The 22976-nt window shown below is 40.6% G+C and overlaps 1 protein-coding gene across 1 annotated transcript in view; it reads right to left on the reverse strand.

The window, feature by feature from the left end:
* LOC125886092 (dihydropyridine-sensitive L-type skeletal muscle calcium channel subunit alpha-1-like) overlaps positions 1–22976 on the reverse strand; it is a 542543-nt gene that overhangs the window by 198575 nt on the left and 320992 nt on the right. Inside the window, exons 28-34 of the mRNA XM_049572040.1 lie at positions 12774–12857; positions 10238–10285; positions 3369–3395; positions 3147–3272; positions 2996–3061; positions 2466–2557; positions 415–574 (exon numbers count right to left, since the gene is read on the reverse strand). Coding sequence (XP_049427997.1) covers positions 415–574; positions 2466–2557; positions 2996–3061; positions 3147–3272; positions 3369–3395; positions 10238–10285; positions 12774–12857 — 603 coding nt within the window. The remainder of the gene's footprint in view (positions 1–414; positions 575–2465; positions 2558–2995; positions 3062–3146; positions 3273–3368; positions 3396–10237; positions 10286–12773; positions 12858–22976) is intronic.

Here is a 22976-nt window from a genome sequence, read left to right on the forward strand (position 1 = left end):
TTTTCAAAAACACCCAGCATTTCATTGCTGTCTGCCATCAGTAATAGCAATTACCAGACGTAACTGAAGTTGTCTGAGTACAACAACAGCTAGGAGAGAAGAAGCGAGTGAAACAGCACCTGCATGCAGTGAGAGATATAATCAGATGATCGTAATTTATAAAAATGCAGCACAGTGACAATACAGACATTTCATTCACCGAATATGTAGAACACAAACCTGCCGATGCACATTAAGCCTGCGATGGATCGTTCATATGAGTCAGCCATCCCATCACTCTGTTTATCACTGAGTACAGACTTTAGTCTGTTGTGCAGTTCATACCCTACACTGATAAATTCTGTGGGAAACTGTAAAGTGTTAAGATGCTCTTTACAGTGTGTTAAGAACATGCGAATGTGTGTGTTGCTTTACCAGAAAGGCACAGAGCATATAGAAACTCATGAAGTAGATTATGGCAAAGTTGGATCCACAGGTGTACTCTTCCCCAGGCAGGTAGTCCGACTTGGGGTCACACTTCCTCCCGTACATACATGCTAGCATCACTTCATGCCATGCCTCCCCTGTGGCACATCTGCACAACAGAGATAACAAAATATGTCCAATCACACTTTTAGTCTGATACACTGAAAGCCAGTTTGCAACCTTACTCATTACTTAGTCTTGCTTTCTTGTTAAAGGTTCAGTGTGTAGGATTTAGGGGCTATGTTGGCAGAAATTAAATATAACTTATAAGTATGTTTTCTTTGGTGTATAACCTGAAATCCTATCTGGAAGAAGGACTGGCAGACAGTGAACTGACCCCAGTTCATCTACCAGCCTCTGAGGGATAAGAAAGTGACCATTGCTACACACGCACACTTGAAGGCACACACGCACACCTATCCCTGTGGTAAAATCACAAATTGTCCTGTGAGCAGCTCCTTGGGAGAGCTGGCTATTAGCCTCCACACACACTTCTAAGCACGGCTACCTTGTTAGAGCATACAATGTGTTCAGCCCCGCTGGATGCTATATCTTGTGCATACTTTAAAGGAGCACATGGAGCTTTGTCACCACTGTCTTGCTCAAATCTTCCGCCTTAGTCTTATCAGTACCTGGGGTGATGTGTTTGGGTCTGCCATTTTAGGTCTGTGGTTGCTTGACCCTTGCAAGGTCATGTCTGCCATTTTGCCTCTCTTTCTCTCACCCCTCCCTTCACACACACACTCTCTCTATCACACTCACACACATGCACAGATAGACTAACATGGTTTAATTTACTGCTTCTAGTTAGTTGTTCATTAGTCCAGTGTGTTTATTAATTCAAGTGCGTGATTGGTTGTGCAATTATTGCCTTTATAAACATTTATGGCTTCACTAGAGTTGTCCTCTGTGTTTTTTTGTACACTGTTTGTTTTACAAGGACCTAGTCTTAACTTTAAGGGGAAATCTAAGAAAACGTCACAATTCTAAGAACTGTCTTTGAATTTCATCACTAGGAGCAACTCTTAGCACTAGGAAGCCCCTGATCCTTTTAGCTTAAAAGTTGCACTGTCTACAATTGAAATGTGGGGACTTTCTTCTTTTGTTCCCTCTCTCCTTGTCACAGCCTGCATTCTGCTCCCCTGCTCTCCCTGCGTTTTTTCCACTCTACCTGCCAGCCACACCCCCCTTATCAAGACAACTCCACTAACCTGTGCACACAGCTGCTTCTCATCAGCACTTCCTGCATGTAAGCAGCTGCTGCCTTTCCCTCAGTGTCAGACTGACTTCATGCGAGACTATTCCAGCATTCACTTTTGGCTTGATTCCCCGGTGCCGAGCCTGCTTGTTCCTGACCTGCTTCAATCGTCTCTGCCCTGGTAATTACCTCAGAGTCCTGCCTGCCCCCTTCGTGGTTCGGCTCTGTGGCTGCATGGTGCAACACCAGTCATGCATCCCTCAGTTCTCCTGGTTCTGTTAGCTATGTCTGACTTCACCCCACTACCAGCCTCATGAGAGACCCCCCCCTGCACTAACGATACAGTCCACAACTCTCAGACCGCTTTCAAGTATTGTCTGCCTGCTCTTGCCACATTCACACTCACCGCTGGAACTACAATCAAGCTAAACTCAAATACCCCTGAACTTTTGCATATCTGTGTAAGCAATAAAAGTCATTACCAACTGTCTGCCTGCCTCAGTGTGCTGCATTTGGGTACAATCACACCCTGTGGCACTCCTACTCTAATTATATATATTGTTCCGCAATCACAAATAACTACTCTTTTTTTGATCCAACAAAAACATGGACTCTTCTGTATGAGAGGCCACTGTGCCAGCACTTGCTAATGCACAAACACCCAGATAGACATGTGTTTAAGGCTATGTGGAATACAGAACCAGTACTGAACCACCAAACAGGCACTGCTCAAACTGTCCAGCTGTTATGTTACAGAGTAGTTTTATGGATTTCTGTATTCTAGAGAAAACAGACTACCAACCTGAATAACAGCAGCACAGCCTGTGGGAATGTCTGGAAGTTGTTGTTCCTGTTGATGTATGTGCCATCAACCAATGCAATTTTACCAAATATCTGAAGACAAAAGACAGTTATGTTAGCTAAAGTGACGTCTTGGCTCCCTTGCGATCAATTACAATCATGGAATGTGCAAACTTCAAGGGTATTTTGTGCTTATATCATGGCCTTTCGTAACAAAATGTCATATTTAATAAAAATGAATAAAATCCGCTTTTAATTTACATTTACAACTAATTTTGATCTCACCTTTTTGTTCATTAAGAACCTAAAATATATCATTAATTTGAGATATAGTTTTTGGGTGTCAGAATTTCAGTAGTTTGCATTGCTAACATCCAGCTAAACAGGACATGGTTCATAAGTGAAACTGCAACCTCATGCCTATGACCACATCTGTGCTGATATTCAGTACAACAGTACAGCCTCTCATGTGATATTGCTTAAAAAATGGTGTGTGTGCATGTGTGTGTGTGTGTGTGCGTGCATGTGTACCTGCATTCCAACCACAGCATATATAAAGAACAGCATGAGAATGAGCAGGGCCACATAGGGAAGAGCCTGCAACACAAAGACCAAAGACACTGTCACACAGACACAATAATTCTGCAGCACAGGCTGAATGATGCTGAAAGATGACACTGACCTGAAGGGATTTGATGAAGGTCCACAGAAGATTCCGTATTCCCTCGGAACGATTCAGAAGTTTCACCAGACGCATGACACGAAACAATCTGAAGAATGTGACCGATACGCTCATGTTCTCAGAAGACTTTGCAGATAGAGACAGAGCAGAAATTAAGCATCGCATAGTGCCAGCTCCTAAACTCTACAAAACTTGAATTAAAAACAAATGAATGCAACTCACTGCAATTGCTTGCATTGGATCCACTTCCTGTAGATACAAATACATATTTTCTACTGGCTTCAACAAACACACTTTTTGGTACATAGATCCAAGGTTTTAAACTATTGCTAACGTTGCAAATTTTGTGACTGCCAACACAATCACATCTGATCATTTCAGAAAGGATAAAGCAGCTTGTTCAAAGAAAAAAAGATATTCAACATGCTACTATTATTATTATTATTATTATTATTATTATTATTGTTGCTAAAATTAAGTAGATCAAGTGTCCAGTCAGTGAGAGGATAATACCAGTAAAATCCATGCAAAATTATGCCAAACTAAGGACAAGACTGTTGTATGAATTTGCTAATATATGGGCCTAAAAATGACTGTTATTATTACCACAACAAATCAGCCAGTCAAAATCATTCACAGTTGATATAAAAGATATTTCCAAAGGAAGACATTTAGTGCCTTTTATCAGTCAAGCAGGTATACCAGAGTAGAGTTATCCCAGAGTAAAGGTAAGATTTATTCTACAATATCATCTACAATAAAAACCACCTCGGAATCCCTCTCATAATCCTGGAACATAAGTGAAAAGGAAGGTCAAAATTCCTTAAACAATTCTGAAATTCATTTGATTAAATTTAATTAATTATTAGTTTTACTTAACAGTCTGTTAAACCAACAAAAAATAAAGACTTTCAATGTTGTTATCAATGTTTTCATTCAAATGAAGTTGTCAGTAGACAACCTGTATCCTGTATTAGTTTACAGTCCATTGTGTCACCATTCGCCATAAGACTAAGCATTACGAAACAGAAAGCTGAAATTTTTTTCAAGGTAAGGAACATCCCAGCAAAATATCAGATCTCAGCAGCTTCTGTACAAACATATAGATAACACCGCAGGGCCCCATTTCCTTATAATGATTGATCTTTAGAGTTAAGAGTGTTTTCTCAGAACACTCTTTTAATGTCAGCTGTGTGGAGATGAATTAACTTTTTAAGTAACTTTGCATACTGAACTGTCTCTAAGTCATGCTAAAAACACACCCATCACAAAGTGTGGTTTGAAGGACAAAATTGTTCAGTATGAAATTGTTGGCTATATTATGATGCATTTTCCAGCTGATCTTAAAGGGTTCCTTACGAGTTTATTTTGCTTAAGAAGAAGGAGATTTTTCTTAACATGTATAGGAACACTTCAACTGTTGGACGTGCTGACGTATTGCGGTAAGCGAGTTGTGTCATTTCCGGTGTTTCTGTGACAGCGTCTCTGTACTGCTCTGGTGAATTCCACTTGCCTGCTTTCTCACCTCAGTTGCTTTAACGCTGCTTTTACGTCTACTTCAAGTCATAACCCACACTGGTTCTGTTTAAGCACTTATAGCTCTCCTCCTTTCTACGACTTTCTCGCTAATCTCTTAGCTGTTGTTTGCACGCTCTTAGCCTTGTTAGCTACATTACCTTAGCCATGGCTTCTCCTTCTCCTGCTCTTTCTTGCCCGGTGTGTCAAATGTTCAGTTATGCCTCTGCCTCCTTTAGCGACAGTGGTAATTGTAACAAGTGTAGCTTATTTGCTGCGTTGGAGGCGAGGCTTAGTGAATTAGAAGCGCGGCTCCGCACCATGGAAAACCATTCAGCAGCTGCGGTAGTTAGCCAGTCCCCTGTAGCCGGTGCGGAGCCACATAGCATAGCCTTAGCCTCTGCTAACTGTCCTCCGGTAACTCCCGTTCAGCCGGGAGGTTGGGTCACGGTCCGCCAGAAGCACAGCTCCAAGCCGAAGCCCACGGCTCACCACCAGCCTGTTCACGTTTCCAACCGCTTTTCCCCACTCAGCGACACACCCGCTGAGGATAAAACTCTGGTTATTGGCAGCTCTATTCTGAGAAACGTGAAGTTTCACCAGCGGCCATAGTCAAATGTATCCCTGGGGCCAGAGCGGGCGACATTGAATCAAATTTAAAGCTGCTGGCTAAAGCTAAACGTAGATTCAGTAAGATTGTTATTCACGTCGGCGGCAATGACACCTGGTTACGCCAATCGGAGGTCACTAAAATTAATATTGCCTCGGTGTGTGAATACGCAAAAACGATGCCGGACTCCGTAGTTTTCTCTGGACCCCTCCCAAATCTGACCAGTGATGACATGTTTAGCCGCATGTCATCATTTAACCGCTGGCTGTCCAGGTGGTGTCCAGCAAACGATGTGGGTTTTAATAATTGGCAAACTTTCTGGGGAAAACCTGGTCTTATTAGGAGAGACGGCATTCATCCCACTTTGGATGGAGCTGCTCTCATTTCTAAGAACCTGGCAAATTTTATTAGTAATTTAAACCCCTGACAACCCAGAGTTGAGACCAGGACAGAGAGTTGCAGTCCTAAACGCCTCTCTGAGCTTCTGGTTCAGTTACCCAGCCATAGTTTTAATAGTTTTATACAAACGGTGTCTGTCCCCCGACCACCTAAATTATCTAAATCTAAAATTAAACAAAGAGGAGTTGTGCATAACAACCTCATAAAAATTAAAACCTCTTCTGTGACAGAAAGACAAAACAGGAGAATTAAATGCGGACTGTTAAATATCAGGTCTCTATCGACTAAAGCAGTGTTAGTAAATGAATTAATATCAGATAATCATATTGATTTACTCAGTCTCACTGAAACCTGGCTGTGTCAAGATGAATATGTCAGTCTAAATGAGTCCACTCCTCCCAGTCATAATAATACCCACATTCCTCGAGGCAGCGGCCAAGGAGGGGGAGTTGCAGCCATTTTTAACTCTAGCCTGTTAATCAGTCCTGAACTTAAACTAGATTATAATTCATTTGAAAGAAGTTAAAAAAGCAAAGAAAGTTCGCTCCTTGGTATAACTGTCAAACCCGTGAGTTAAAACAAATATCGCGAAAATTTGAAAGGAATTGGCGATTAACCAAACTGGAAGAATCTCGTTTAATCTGGACAGACAGTCTCAAAACTTATAAGAGGGGCCTCCGCAATGCCAGAGCAAACTATTACTCAGCTCTAATAGAAGACAATAAGAACAACCCCAGGTTTCTTTTCAGCACTGTAGCCAGGCTGACTGAAAGTCAAAGCTCTATTGAGCCTTGTATTCCCTTAGCCCTTAGCAGTAATGATTTTATGAGCTTTTTTAATGACAAAATTCTAACTATTAGAGGCAAAATTCATGACCTCCTGCCCTCAGATAGTACCTATCTAACCTCAAACACAGCTGTAAAATCTAATATATATTTAGATTGCTTCTCCCCAATTTGTCTTCAAGAATTGACTGCAGTGATTTCTTCATCCAAATCATCAACGTGTCTCTTAGACCCCATCCCAACTAGGCTACTTAAGGAGGTCTTTCCTTTAGTTAACACTCATATATTAGATATGATCAATATATCCTTATTAACAGGCTATGTACCACAGTCTTTTAAGGTAACTGTAATTAAACCTCTACTAAAAACGCCCACCCTGGATCCAGAGGTGTTAGCCAATTATAGACCAATATCTAATCTTCCCTTTATGTCAAAGATCCTTGAGAAAGTAGTCGCAGACCAGCTGTGTGATTTTCTCCAGGATAATAATTTATTTGAGGAATTTCAGTCAGGATTTAGAGTGCATCATAGCACTGAGACAGCTCTAGTTAAAATTACAAATGACCTTCTGATTGCTTCAGACAAAGGACTCGTCTCTGTACTTGTTTTATTAGATCTTAGTGCGGCGTTTGACACAATTGACCATCAAATTCTACTGCAGAGACTGGATCACTTAATTGGCTTAAAAGGTTCAGCACTAAGCTGGTTTAAATCTTATTTATCTGATCGTTTTCAATTTGTTGACGTGAACCATCCTTACGTACTAAAGTTTGTTTTGGAGTTCCGCAAGGTTCTGTGCTCGGACCAATCCTGTTTACTCTATATATGCTTCCTTTAGGTAACATCATTAGAAATCACTCTATAAATTTCCATTGTTATGCGGATGATACTCAGTTGTATTTATCAATGAAGCCAGAAGAAAGCAATCAATTAACTAAACTCCATAATTGCCTTAAAGACATAAAAACTTGGATGAGCACCAATTTCCTGATGTTAAATTCAGACAAAACTGAAGTTATTGTTCTTGGCCCCAAACAACTCAGAGACTCTTTATCTGATGACATAGTTTCTCTTGATGGCATTGCTCTGGCCTCTGCCACTACCGTAAGAAACCTCGGAGTAATATTTGATCAGGATTTGTCTTTTAATTCTCATTTAAAACAAACCTCATGGACTGCATTTTTTCATCTGCGTAATATTGCGAAAATTAGGCCTATCCTGACCCGAAAAGATGCAGAACAATTGGTCCACGCTTTTGTTACCTCAAGGCTGGATTACTGTAACTCTCTATTATCAGGTAGCTCTAGTAAGTCCTTAAAAACTCTCCAGCTAATTCAGAATGCAGCAGCACGTGTACTAACAGGAACTAAGAAACGCGATCATATCTCTCCTGTTTTAGCTTCTCTGCACTGGCTCCCTGTAAAATCCAGAATTGAATTTAAAATCCTACTGTTAACTTATAAAGCTCTAAATGGTCAAGCTCCATCATATCTTAGAGAGCTCATAGTGCCATATTATCCCACCAGAACACTGCGCTCTGAGAACGCAGGGTTACTCGTGGTCCCTAAAGTCTCCAAAAGTAGATCAGGAGCCAGAGCCTTTAGCTATCAGGCTCCTCTCCTGTGGAATCATCTTCCTGTTACGGTCCGGGAGGCAGACACCGTCTCCACATTTAAGACTAGACTTAAGACTTTCCTCTTTGATAAAGCTTATAGTTAGGGCTGGCTCAGGCTTGCCCTGTACCAGCCCTTAGTTAGGCTGACTTAGGCCTAGTCTGCCGGAGGACCCCTCTATAATACACCGGGCCCCTTCTTTCCTTCTCTCTCTCTCTCTCTCTCTCTCTTATCCTATAACTGAATCTATATAACACGGCCATTCTGGATGTCACTAACTCGGCTTCTTCTCCGGAGCCTTTGTGCTCCACTGTCTCCCAGATTAACTCATACCGCAGCGGTGCCTGGACAGCGTGACGTGTGTGGTTGTGCTGCTGCCGTGGTCCTGCCAGATGCCTCCTGCTGCTGCTGCCATCATTAGTCATTAGTCATACTTCTTCTGTTATTATACACATATGATTATTGTCACACATGTATACTGCCAGGTATTAATACATACTTTCAACATATTGTACCACAGTAGCCAGAACTATAACTATAATATTATTACTTTCATTAATGTTGTTGTAAGCTACTGTCATTACCTGCATCTCTCTCTCTCTCTCTCTCTCTCTCTCTCTCTCTCTCTCTCTCTGTCTGTCTCATTGTGTCATATGGATTACTGTTAATTTATTATGCTGATCTGTTCTGTACGACATCTATTGCACGTCTGTCCGTCCTGGAAGAGGGATCCCTCCTCAGTTGCTCTTCCTTAGGTTTCTACCGTTTTTTTTTTCCCCCGTTAAAGGGTTTTTTTGGGGAGTTTTTCCTTATCCGCTGTGAGGGTCTTAAGGACAGAGGGATGTCGTATGCTGTAAAGCACTGTGAGGCAAATTGTGATTTGTGATATTGGGCTTTATAAATAAAATTGATTGAAAATTGATTGATCCTTCAGTCTATCACAAACATTCAAACTCAACATATCTGGAGGTACATAGTTTTAACAAGCAGGAGGGGGACAGTCATTTGAACAGTAACTAAAACTTTCACATAAATGTCATGGAGAAATGTATGTGTATATCTTCATTGGATTGATAAGTGGTGTTAAGTTACTGTGCCTAAAACATACGTCACTTCTGCCTCCAAAGTGGTTGTTTGGAAAAAGAGCTGAATGCTGTCTGGCAGTGGACCTGAAGGCTTTGCCAAAGTGAACAATTTTGTGGTGGACATCAAACCAGCAGCAGCAAACAACTTGATGGGCATATTTTGGATTGCACATTCACACCTGTGCCTTTAATATTTCAATGTTAGAATCCATTGATTTACAACCCTTTACAACCCAAGGTTGAATTATTTGGGACCAATTTCACACCCCACTTCATATTACTAGCTGGATTGTTTCAGCCAATCATGATATTTGTCCTTCTCTACTGAGCCTGCATTGCTTGCTCGCTGTTTTTGGTTTCCTTTTTACCTCAGTGTAGCATTCAAACCTAAAGCTGGATAAACACATTTTTCTTCAAGGTTAAAAATGCAGATCACAGCCACAAAAGACATATTAACCCTCCAAGTAGAGTTTACGCTACCTATTGAACATGCAAACAAATATGGTCATTATTGTGGGATATTAAATACCAGTCAAATAAAACTTATAAACTGAAAAAAGAAAGACACACTCATTCATTCTGGCCTACATCAAATGTAATCACTCCTCTCTTTTGAAGGATCCGTTGGGACCCTGTTCAGTAACCATGGGGTCTGTGCAGGCATCCATTTGCACATACACACTCCAATATGAAGCACATACAGCCGGGCACACACCACTCACCCTCTTCCACACGCTCTTCTGCCCAAGTATAGTGCTATAACTTAAGCTATATAATTACCATCTGTGTCTTGTTTGCTTATTATATTTGAAATGCTTGATTCTGTAATACTTGTTATTATGTAGTCAATTCTTGTTTGCCCCTGTTGTTGTTACAGTATGATTTGAGCTCAGCCTTTGCCCATTAAACATATCATATGCTTGAGAAGGTTCATAAGATGGATTTTACATCCATCTAAACCCTATCATGCTTTCGGGAAAGGGGGCCCTGGCTTTTATAACACTTTTGTCAGTTTAATCCTTGTTCAGACAAATCTCATGCAACATGCGAATGCCATGCAAAACTTTGTCAAGTGAATAGTTACAGCGCAACCATGGAGACAGTAAAGTCCTCCCGAGGAGGCCAGTGCTGCCTGTGGGAGGGGAACATAAATTCAAGCAGTGATGTCAGAGAGGAAAGAAAGAGAGCTTCCACTTGTGGAGGTGTGTCTGCAGAAAGGAAAAACATTCAAAGTCACCATTCATAAAACAAAGGATGAACACATAAACTGCATATATTCTCAAGCTGTGTGCATACTGAAGATTGTAAAATCACATTTGTTACACGAGCAAGCCCATGTCCCCTGTCAGTTCAAGTTTTTGAGATTCTATTACAGCAGAAATACATCGGGCACAGAAGGGGCGTATCACGTAGGCAGAGCAGAGCGGGGTTTTCTACCTGCTACACAGACTCCATCTCTGCAGCGTATGGTTGCTGCCAGCTTCACTGCATGTGTACTTAGTTTTGCCAAGTGATAATGCAGTTGGTTGTAGAGGGTTTGAGAGCGTACAGACTGTATTAATGGGTATTGGATGAATTAACAGAATCATTTTAACAACAGTATGCATCGATTTGATTTATTTATTTTAATGTGAAATGTAAAAACACAGAGTTGCTCTGCTGCTTTACATTGCCTCTGTGTTTGGATGCCATTAAGCCTTTAGTTAAACACAAATTAGACAAAAGCTTTTGTTATTGTTCCTGGGGAGTATATTCCTGACATGAAGTAGTACATGTGGTCTCTGAGTGTTTGTGTCCAGCAAAACCTTGAAAATTTAGGTGTAATCCTTGATCCATCCTTGTCACTTGATAACCATGTCAGCCAGCTTATGCGTTAATTTCTTTTCAATGAAGGAACACTGCTAAATTAAGATCTGTGGTAACCAAGGTTAAGATGTGGATGATTGTTCCTGCTTTTATATCTTCTCATTTAGAGTATTGTAATGCTATTTTCATCTGTTTAAATCAAACTTTAAATCATCTACAAACTGTCCAAAATGCAGCTGCTAGGCTATTAACAAGAAACATATCATGTCAGTTTTATCTACTCGTCACTGGCTTCCCATTAAATTCTGCTCCCATTTTGAAATACTAGTGCTGACTTTTAGAGCATTGCATGGTCAAACACCCCAGTACATTGCTGACCTCCTCCTCCCCTGTCCCTTGTACCCGCTATAAAACCCGAGGTGACTGGACTTTTCAAACTTATGGAATACTTTCTCCTTACAGCTGTGATCCCTAGATTCCAGTGATAACTTCATGAAGCAGCTGAAAACATTTTTATTCAGGCAGGCTTTTTGTTAGAATACATAATCTGCATTATTTATTAGCTTTTATATGTTTTAATTCTTGTTTGTATATGTGTGTCTCTGCCCACATTTGGTTTGTTGGTGCTGTGATTTAACTTGTCAGCTCTGTGCTGTTTGTCACCCCAGTTTTATTTCTATTTTTATATCTATTTTATTGTATATTTTTTATTTAATGTAAAGTGCTTTGTGATTTTTTTTTTATCTGTGAAAGGTGGAAGACAAAAGAAATATACTTACTTACTATTAGAGGATTTTTTTGTCCCAATCTTCAACATTGTTAAATGTGATCTATGTACAAATTATATATCATCAAATATTTCTATACATATCCTTTTACTATTTTTTTTAAACTACGTGTTACCATTTGCTGAAACTGTGTTTTTTGGGGAGGTTTATCGAGAATGGACCATAACATATTTTAAAACATGGTGTTCACAAAAGAGTATATGTATGCTACATGCAATGACAATAAAGGCATTATATTCTACTTCCTGGCAGTTAAATATCAACATAACAAATGAGGAAATTCAAATAAATATAAAACACAGTATCTACAGAACTGAAGACATGATCACAAAATATCATGTATCCTTGAGAATTATTGTTTTGTCATGCATAAAATAAAGGAAAAGGAGGGAACTTCTGCATGTCATATTTTGTTTATATAATCAAAATAAACCACTGATTAGCAGAATGTAAACCTCATTTGATTTTTGTTCCAGGACCGGGTTACACCAGCCCCTCATAAACCACTTACTAAGCACTTATGTTAGAAGTAAGCTAAGTTTGAACTTACAAACAGCTGATACAACCAGCTGTTTGCTGGTCTTTAACAATGGCTTAAAAATGGCTGCTACAACATTTGTTGGACACTGACCACTAATTAACACGTGCTTACATTTTATTTCAAATGTCTTTCTGTCACAGGTCACACATGGGGAACATTTTCAGAAAAAGTAACCACTGCCATGGCTTGTCTAGCCAAATCGTCATTGCATTCATCATTGAAACAGCTTGTTAAAAGGGGGATAGATATGTACAGTTGATGACTTAAGTTAGGCTTAGCAGCAAGGTCTATGCAATGTCTCAAAATACCTCATAACCCAATGTAAGTGTTCAAATATATGAACGTATTATGAAAGTGTGTGTGTGTGTGTGTGTGTGTGTGTGTGTGTGTGTGTGTGTGTGTGAGAGAGAGAGAGAGAGAGAGAGAGAGAGAGAGAGGCAAAAAACAAAAAAGAAGATGAGAGAGAGCAAGGCATTGGTACTCACATCAATTTCGCTCAGGATCACATCCACAACACTTCCAATGACAATGACAAAATCAAAGACATTCCATGGGTCTCCAAAATAACCCTTTGAGAAAAAAAAAAAAGTTGAGTGTTGATGTGTTTGTCTTGGAATGTCACTTGCCTTTATATCTTACTCATCATAGCGCATACACAAATGTTCATTTGTGAACCTCTTTTTTAAATATATATGTATATATACAGTACAGGCCAGAAGTTTGGACACACCTTCTCATTCAATGCGTTTTCTTTATTTTCATGACTATTTACATTGTAGATTCTCACTGAAGGCATCAAAACTATGAATGAACACATGTGGAGTTATGTACTTAACAAAAAAAGGTGAAATAACTGAAAACATGTTTTATATTCTAGCCACCCTTTGCTCTGATTACTGCTTTGCACACTCTTGGCATTCTCTCCATGAGCTTCAAGAGGTAGTCACCTGAAATGGTTTCCACTTCACAGGTGTGCCTTATCAGGGTTAATTAGTGGAATTTCTTGCTTTATCAATGGGGTTGGGACCATCAGTTGTGTTGTGCAGAAGTCAGGTTAGCCGACAGCCCTATTGGACAACTGTTAAAATTCATATTATGGCAAGAACCAATCAGCTAACTAAAGAAAAACGAGTGGCCATCATTACTTTAAGAAATGAAGGTCAGTCAGTCCGGAAAATTGCCAAAACTTTAAATGTGTCCCCAAGTGGAGTCGCCAAAACCATCCAGCGCTCCAACGAAACTGGCACACATGAGGACCGACCAGGAAAGGAAGACCAAGAGTCACCTCTGCTTCTGAGGATAAGTTCATCCGAGTCACCAGCCTCAGAAATCGCAAGTTAACAGCAGCTCAGATCAGAGACCAGATGAATGCCACACAGAGTTCTAGCAGCAGACCCATCTCTAGAACAACTGTTAAGAGGAGACTGCGCGAATCAGGCCTTCATGGTCAAATAGCTGCTAGGAAACCACTGCTAAGGAGAGGCAACAAGCAGAAGAGATTTGTTTGGGCCAAGAAACACAAGGAATGGACATTAGACCAGTGGAAATCTGTGCTTTGGTCTGATGAGTCCAAATTTGAGATCTTTGGGTCCAACCGCCGTGTCTTTGTGAGGCGCAGAAAAGGTGAACGGATGGATTCCACATGCCTGGTTCCCACTGTGAAGCATGGAGGAGGAGGTGTGATGGTGTGGGGTGTTTTGCTGGTGACACTGTTGGGGATTTATTCAAAATTGAAGGCACACTGAACCAGCATGGCTACCACAGCATCCTGCAGCGACATGCCATCCCATCCGGTTTTGCGTTTAGTTGGACGATCATTTATTTTCAACAGGACAATGACCCCAAACACACCTCCAGGCTGTGTAAGGGCTATTTGACCAAGAAGGAGAGTGATGGAGTGCTGCGGCAGATGACCTGGCCTCCACAGTCACGGACCTGAACCCAATCGAGATGGTTTGGGGTGAGCTGGACCGCAGAGTGAAGGCAAAGGGGCCAACAAGTGCTAAACACCTCTGGGAACTCCTTCAAGACTGTTGGAAAACCATTTCAGGTGACTACCTCTTGAAGCTCATGGAGAGAATGCCAAGAGTGTGCAAAGCAGTAATCAGAGCAAAGGGTGGCTATTTTGAAGAAACTAGAATATAAAACATGTTTTCAGTTATTTCACCTTTTTTTGTTAAGTACATAACTCCACATGTGTTCATTCATAGTTTTGATGCCTTCAGTGAGAATCTACAATGTAAATAGTCATGAAAATAAAGAAAACGCATTGAATGAGAAGGTGTGTCCAAACTTTTGGCCTGTACTGTATATATATATATATATATATATATATATATATATATATATATGTATGTATATAAAGTGTGCCATGAAATCACTGGCAAAATCAGATCCCCATGCGATTCATGTCAGTCAGTAGAGTTGCTTGTTGAGCGAGTATTTGGTCTTTGTTGTAAAAGGTGTATATAGTGTAATGTAGATGCTCTGCTCTTTTACTTTGATGTTAGTTAATAGTATTGAACCTTCTAACAGCATTCAGTCTTCCCATGGACAACAGAAATCGTGTTTGGGACAAACAGGGGATGCCCTCAAATTGAAAGGATGCAGTAAACCCATTGTAGGGGCACACTGATAAGTCCATCCTCAGCAAGGCCAGATGTTTATTGCCCTGCCCCCGAACTGACCCCAGTCAGGAGAAAGACAGTCTGCCTGTCTCCAAAAGATTATGTCAGATGATTCAAATGACTTTGTAAGTCATTAAAGCCCCGTTATGTAGAAATCCAGTTCCGTTCGCTTTAGCGGCCACTAAAGGCCACTAGAGCAAGTACAAGCGCAACACCACTGTCGTAAAACACCACTGTCATAAAACACACAGAGCGCTGTTGCCAGCTGAGACATCACCTCCCACTCAGAAACACTGTGTATTTGTTTGCAACCTGAGGCTCTAAATACAAAGAGGAGCAATGTCGACCGACAAGGTACAGTAATATTACCGGATTTTGGCACAAATATGACTTTCCTAGCATTTTTAGCCTGTTATTAGCATACGGCATTTACATTAGAGAGGGTAATTTATTACTTGCTGGTTGACATATGTTTCTAAGGGTCAAAACTTGTAAGGGTTGGGCTACCTGTGGAAAGACAATTACAAAGCCAACTTTCTGGTGTAATATTTATTTATTTATTTATTTGTTTGTTTGTTTGTTTGTTTGTTTGTTTGTTTGTTTGATTGATTGATTGTAAACCAGTGACCAAAGTTGGATTAGATAACTCCCGTCATCCAGGAAATCTCGTAAACATGATACAATGATAACACAGATAGCTCTTGTTTACAACATACGCCGCTATGTGTTATGAATAATAATTTTTGGGAGACATCAATGAAGATGACCAAAGGAGGCTGCAGGACCTGCAGGAGAGAAGGACAGCTGACATGCAGGTTTGTTATTTGCACGAATTTTATATGAGTTAATACCAACTGCATATAGGTATGTACCCAGCTATTTATTTATTACATAAAATAAATGCTTTATGTTGTAGCCAAAACTCCAAACCCTGACTCCACCACAGATGGTCACGCTTCTGGAGCAGGTCATGACCAGACTGCCAGGCCTGATGTTTGATGTGATGGCGTTACTTGAGCGTCCAAGTCCAGGTGGTCCAGATGAGCCCCAGCTGCACTGGTGCATCTGCACAAACTGCAGAGATATGCCTACAGACCTGGAGAAGCTCTGCTGCCGTCAGGCACCTCCGAACTGTATTAGTAATATGGCACACATGCAATATTACATATTAGAAGAGGGGGTGTTGCGGCTGGCCCGGGCAGCCTGGAACGACATATTTGCCATCGATGACCACCAGGAGCCTGGAGTGGAGCAGAGACAGTTCCGGCATGCTGCGTATAGACAGTGAATTAAAGTTTATAGCCTGACTACACTTTCAATGTAAATAGTTTTTATTTTTATACCTTTTATTTTGTTATTTATTTATTTTTTCATTATGTTACATGACTTTTTTATATTGTTAATATTATGTACAAATCATAGAAATGTTGAGTTGTGTCCTTGTTTACAGAATAAAAATTTATTACTTTACAATCTGAATTATATTCATTGTGAAAAACAACAAATGCAGAGCATCTCCCAGAGGTTTTTAGTCAAGTGAGAAGTTATGAGAAAACAGGTTGTCATAACATAAAATAGAGATATAGGATAATTTGCAATTAGAGCAACATTTATTTATTTAGGGATTGTGACAAGATATGAACGAGAGATTATGTCCGTGAATTATATTATTCTGTCCTGGAAAAAATGCCATGGTTCTGGTGGGCCTGAGTCCTTAGACAGCTACAACAGGCAATCAAAGTTTTAGCTGTCATCACGAGGACCTGCATCTCCATGTGACACCTTAGTTTTGACCAGTTCAGGTGCCTTGGATCTCCAGGCCTCAGACTTTGTCTCCTGGGAAGGCCCATTCCACTCTGAAGCCTCTTTGAAAGAATGGCCTTCTGTAGTTCAGGGATGTAGCCGTAGTCTTTGTTCTCTTTTAGGGCATACACACTCCAACTCTTTGATTTTTTATTGTAGAACCGTCGGTAACTTGAAAAGAAAAAACAAAAACTTTGTATTAGAGCTGTTCCATAATTTCACAACAAGATAAGGCAACAGCGCTGAAAAGCTATTGAGGTGTCAGACAACTGTGATGTTAAAAAACTTAAATCTTGTGTCCATCACGGTTTCGTGCAGGAAGGCGGCGGTTGTGGTGGTTGTAATCAATCGCTGCAAGCAAGGTCCGAGCTTTGTATACAGGTGGGCTGAAGCCAAACTGCTTTCCTGCATACATAAGTATGTGATTTTGAAAGTTCTCCAAGTCTGAAGTTGTCCTGTTAGTTGAGAAAAAAAGAAGAAAACAACAGCTCTGTTACTGTCATATTACTCACTTTTACATTATACAGTGTTAAAAAAATATAAGATCTGCAGAAGCCTCCGATTAAAAATCAACTTTAGCAATATAGTAACTCTATGTACACTATAGTCATTTTTCTCATTTCAGGTATAGTCTGTTGTTGTTTTATATGACAAAGAAAAATGAAATGTAGAGGTGAAAAAATGCAAATTAGTCAGAAGACACATAGTAAATATGAGCATTTGCATGATTAGAGACACCTGAAGGTGATAAACTTTTTCACATCTTTCAACCAGCAGGACAATGGCTGTAAGTGCCTGGTGTGCCGCAGAACCTGTATTCACAAAACATCTTTCTAATTAGAGTGACAGGGTTCATTTGTAGCAACCGAACACACCCCATGCATGATAATTTGAATTACCTTGCTCTATCCAGGGCTTGTCCTGGCTCCTGTCATCCAAAGGTTCATGGTCACAGCTACCCATTGCCCACACATGCTTGTTTTGAACGTGATGCAACACACCAATCCACATCATCTATGAAGAGAAGAAAAAAATTATCAACAGTCCATACACACATAAAGTCTTGGAAACATGCAAACAAAATATGAGGTTTTGGTTTTGTGTGGCATTACACAAAGTTTCTAACAACATACCTTGAACTGCTCCTCGGTTACTGCTTGGTTGGAGCAATACCATAAGTGGTTCACTATATTAATCCAAATCAATATAGATGATTGGTCCTTCACTGTGCCAGCCTTATTAGAAGATAAAAAAATAATAATATTAAAGCACATGCTACTGTGCTACATTTTTCCTTATACAGTAATGTTTGAAATGGTAAAATCTTATCTTTAGGGGAAAAAATTGACAGAAGTTGCAATGTAAGATGACATACCCGTCGTAGCTTTTTGCCTAGATTCTTTGCAGTATGCCAGATGTCGAGGTAATTTTGCAGACCCCATTCTTTGTACCTGCCATGCTCCGGATCTGTAACAAACAGTGCAGCCATGTTAATTCAAATTATATTGTTTGGAGTGCAAGTAATATATGCTAAATAAAATGCTATCATGGGAGAAAGGTAGAAAGCAGAGAGGCTGAATCTTGTAGGTTGACAATCAAGTAGAGGAGCTGATGTGAAAAGAGAGCAGAGAGGAGCAATGGAGGGCAAGATGAAGCAAAAACAGCGGCTTATGCACAACTTGACAGTGAAGTTTTTGTGGCCAAATAAGTGTGATGAAATCAAAAATTAAAATTTTACATCGTCTTTACTTTCTGAGCAATGCTGTTATCTGTGACATCATACATCATTTTTTTCTACTTGATATACAAACAATAAGTAAAACATACCGTAAATGAAGAAGAGGAATATATTCCTCATCAGAGCTGTCCCCTTCTTCTCCTGAACCTCTCTGACCAGGATCATTGATGTCAATGCTGCACATGAGCATTCATAAACACAACAGATTGGAATTACACACCAGTAAAACAAAAGAAGACAAAATGACTCACTGACAGCCACTTACATTGTATTTCTCAAATCACTGATCTCCTCTTCATCATGTCAGTCATGCTGCTCCTCAGCAGTAATTTTCAGGGAATGCATGCTATAACCAGACCACAAACATACAATTTAGATTAGAATGTAAATATTTTGACAACACAAATTTGTCTTTGTCACAGATGCGATAAAAATTTACCTGGATTCTAAGACATTTTCTGCCTCCTCAGTCAGTGGCTGCACACCCTGTATGGCAAACTCTTCTCTCCTAATTCAGAAAACAATAAAATACTCACATCTGACCATGCAATGAAGTGTACTTGTTTAGAAGTGACAACTTTACTGAATGAAAACATACCTTTCACGGTCTGACTCCGTCAAGCTGGACAAGAACAGCAGTGGGGGTTCTGCATGTCCCTTGAATAGAGTTGATACAACTCGTCTATTTACAAAGCGGGAATAAATAAAGTCATTAGTTATGATTATGTTTACATAGAAGTCTCCAACAGCATTGAATTAAAACTATTTCCCTACAACAAAGTATGTGCAAGCACCGCTCCTAAAAGTAACGTTAGCAGACGTAGTAGCTATTGTAAACTCAACTCGGGAAAGATCAATAAAACGATGGTATAACGCCAGCGTATAAAACTGACATGGGCTGACTTTGCTTTCAAACAATAATCGCTAGTAAGTCAACAATTTTTCTCGCCGTGAAGCATAAAGTTTGCTATACATAACTCTGAAAAGGTGCATACTAACTCAGGCTGTGAAATGCTAACGCTACCTCGGCTAACCCTGTTTACATTATTTGAATGGGGTTATGGTTGAAACAGTAACGTGTTGGTAACTATATATAGTGACTGTGACTACACACGATAACAGAGCCAACAAAAACATTCATTCATTCATTCATTCATCTTCTAACCGCTTCATCCTCTTGAGGGTCGCGGGGGGGCTGGAGCCTATCCCAGCTACATCGGGCGAGAGGCGGGGTACACCCTGGACAGGTCACCAGACTATCGCAGGGCTGACACATAGAGACAAACAACCATTCACACTCACATTCACACCTACGGACAATTTAGAGTTACCAATTAACCTAGTCCCCAATCTGCATGTCTTTGGACTGTGGGAGGAAGCTGGAGTGCCCGGAGAGAACCCACGCTGACACGGGGAGAACATGCAAACTCCGCACAGAAGGGCTCCCACGCCCGGGATCGAACCGGCAACCCTCTTGCTGTGAGGCGAGAGTGCTAACCACCACACCACCGTGCCGCCCCCAACAAAAACAATGTGTGACAAATTAAAAAAGGCATGAAAACTCACCTCTCAATCAGCAACATAGCATCTCGGCGTCGGACTTGCAGCCCTCTTTTTCCATTCGCTCTGTCCAACGTGAAAAAGCTGGTCCTATATTACCCCTAGTTTTGTTCCATGCTCGGTCACTCTCTCTGTTTTTTATTCCTGGCATCCTCAGACATCGTCCTCTTGCGTCTCTTAGCCTCAGCCATATTTGTAAACACTAACTAGCCAGGCTAGAGGGCTTCGCTTTATCCAAAAGCTCCGTGTGTGCCATAAAGCCGAACGTACTTCTCGCAAGACAGCCGCATCCCGGTGCCAAAAGTTACATAGTCTAAATGCAGGCCACCGGGGCCGCTCTGTGGGAATGGGAGAGGTGCCATTCTCTCTGTAATAATCCAGCACACCAATAGATAGACTTTGAAACTGATATTTTAAGATGAAAATACTACACAGTATTGCTTTAACTTATAAAGGGGGTCCCCTTTTACACCCGGAGGTAACGCTTTGATTACCAGCTCTGCTTTGAAAAACAATGCACCCTTTGATGACCGCATCCTGCCACTTCATGTGACCCCAGGGGGGCCACAACGCTGCCAATCGCTGGACAAATGTGTCTTTGTGCTAAGACTGAAATGTATGTTGCAAGTAATTATTATTCTTGTTCCTCTTTGTTGACTGTTTGACATGTCCTGACTTGTACGTGCACATGATCATGTTTTTTTTCTTAATGGTACTTTGCTTCAAACCTGTTAAAAGCACCAGATTGATATGTGCAGAATTCAATATTAGTTTCAACTCTGTAACATGTAGCCATATTGCCATCTTGTGGCGGAGTTAAGAAAAGTTACCGTAAGGAAGTCAACTTTATATATTTTTGATGAAGATATAATTAGGTATTATTAATCAACTTGTTGCATGAATATGTACTCCTTCATTTTGTTTCTCATTATATATTGTCATTGAATTAATCAGTGTGTATTTGACGTAGCTAACTGATATCACGGCATAATAAGTGTATTCTGATTTAATGTTAATCTGTATGTTTAATTGGATGTTAAAGGACAACTTCTGTATTTTTCAACCTGGGCTCTATTTCCCCATGTGTATGTGTGCGTATGATTCATGGGTACCACTCGTTCTAAAATTAGTTCAGTATTGAGCCGTGAAACAAGCTAAAACGGTAATGGGGGCAAATGCGTCCAGTATAAAAGTGCTTTTTTCGCCACTGACCGGTTCAGATCGCCAGTGCTATCTCTGTAAATAGCATATGGTAGCAGCCCTGGGGCAGCGGTGACTGTGAATGAGTGGAGTCAGCTGTCAGTCAGTGTTGGAGCAGAAAGGCGGAAGTTGTCCCCACTTGGTAATGTAAATGAGTATGTGTGTGTGAAGTGTGTGTTACGGTAGAAGAGTCAGAGGATGGAGTCTTTTACGTGCTACCCCTTGGAGTGTTACCGGAGTTTTTGGAGTGCTCAAATAAACGGGCCTTTTTCCCGAACGCAAGAACAGGATGTTGCGCAGCACCCCATACAGCTTTCATAGGCTGCCTTTGTCTGATGGCGAGATGCTGAAGTTGTGGCTAGTTGTGCTACAAATGGATGCTAACACTCCTGTCCAGACACTGCGCCTTGCAAACCATCGGGTCTGCAGTGCTCACTTCTCCCAAGATGACTACTGCCAGCCGAAGAAGAGAAGACATCCAATCCCGAAACACCTCTCACCTCAAGAAAACGGCTGTCCCACGAGTAGAGAGAGCTACAGACACAGTGGAGCAGAGCTCGTGACATCACACAGCCCAGAGGTAAGGCAAAGGCTAAGTTAGCATGCTATTTACAGAGATAGCACTGGCGATCTGAACCAGTCAGTGGCGAAAAAACACACACTTCACACACACATACTCATTTAAATATTACTGTACTGTGAGTTCTGCCGTACTTATTCGCTTTTTACCTTTTTGTCATGTGTAAGTTCCTTTATTACACTTTTAACTCTTTTGTGCTCACGAGCAAAGTTATTTTGAACATTGAAATTTTATCGATCCAGTTTTCTTTTATCTCCAGTGTTTTCAACATTTTTACGCGTCATAGTAACTTTGACAGCAATATCGAACGGCCAGGAATATTGTCGTCACATTATTTTAAGGCTAGCCCACAGGCCTTCTGCAGCGTGAACCAGCCCATTGGGCACCCACAGGACATCACAAATTCAACCGCTCTCCCTGCTGTGAAACAGCCTGCCAGTCTGCTGAAAAACCCAGGAGCAGCGGAGCTTCAGTCCCGGGGCCCAAAAGGAGCTTCACCTGTGATCCCTGCTGTTGAAAGTAGGCCAAAACTTCCATAACTTGAGTTAGCCGCTGTGCGGTGAAGAGGGAGGTCAAACAGGAGGCTTAGTCAATTATCCCGATTTTAATTTAGATTTCATTAGGTCTAAGTGGATGGTTTTGCGCATTCCTGCAATCCCCTTTTATAATATAGGCTGTTTTAACATACTCTCTCACTATCGCCAAACTAAGTAAATCACACGAGTGTTACTTCTCATTTCATTTCATTTATATACTGTTAATTTTGTGCTGTGTCATATAATCATCATTTGCTATTCATTTATTCAGTGTTACCTATTTAGTTAAATAAATCTTCATTTATCGCCAAGTCGTTGTCTGTGATATATATCTTGTGGACCAGAGCTGAGATCACTGTCTAGAGAATTCATAACCCAGATATTGAGATTGATTCATTATTGATAAGCGTGCTGACGAATTAATGAGTAATTTACAAAGTTATTAATTTGATTAGTCACTTCCCTCGTTAGGAGGGTGGTGCCCCAAAATTTATTATTACGAGTGCAAATATTCTAAAAGAGGTATTTCCCCTACATATCTGGTGCCGTCCGTGTGAGGCTTTATCAAATCATTGTTCCTATAAACAGGTTATATAAGCAGACAAACCTTGGCGTTTTTAACGGCGATAGTGGAAATACATTTC

Source organism: Epinephelus fuscoguttatus, linkage group LG1 (genome assembly GCF_011397635.1).
Source record: "Epinephelus fuscoguttatus linkage group LG1, E.fuscoguttatus.final_Chr_v1".
NCBI classification, from domain to species: Eukaryota; Metazoa; Chordata; class Actinopteri; order Perciformes; family Serranidae; genus Epinephelus; species Epinephelus fuscoguttatus.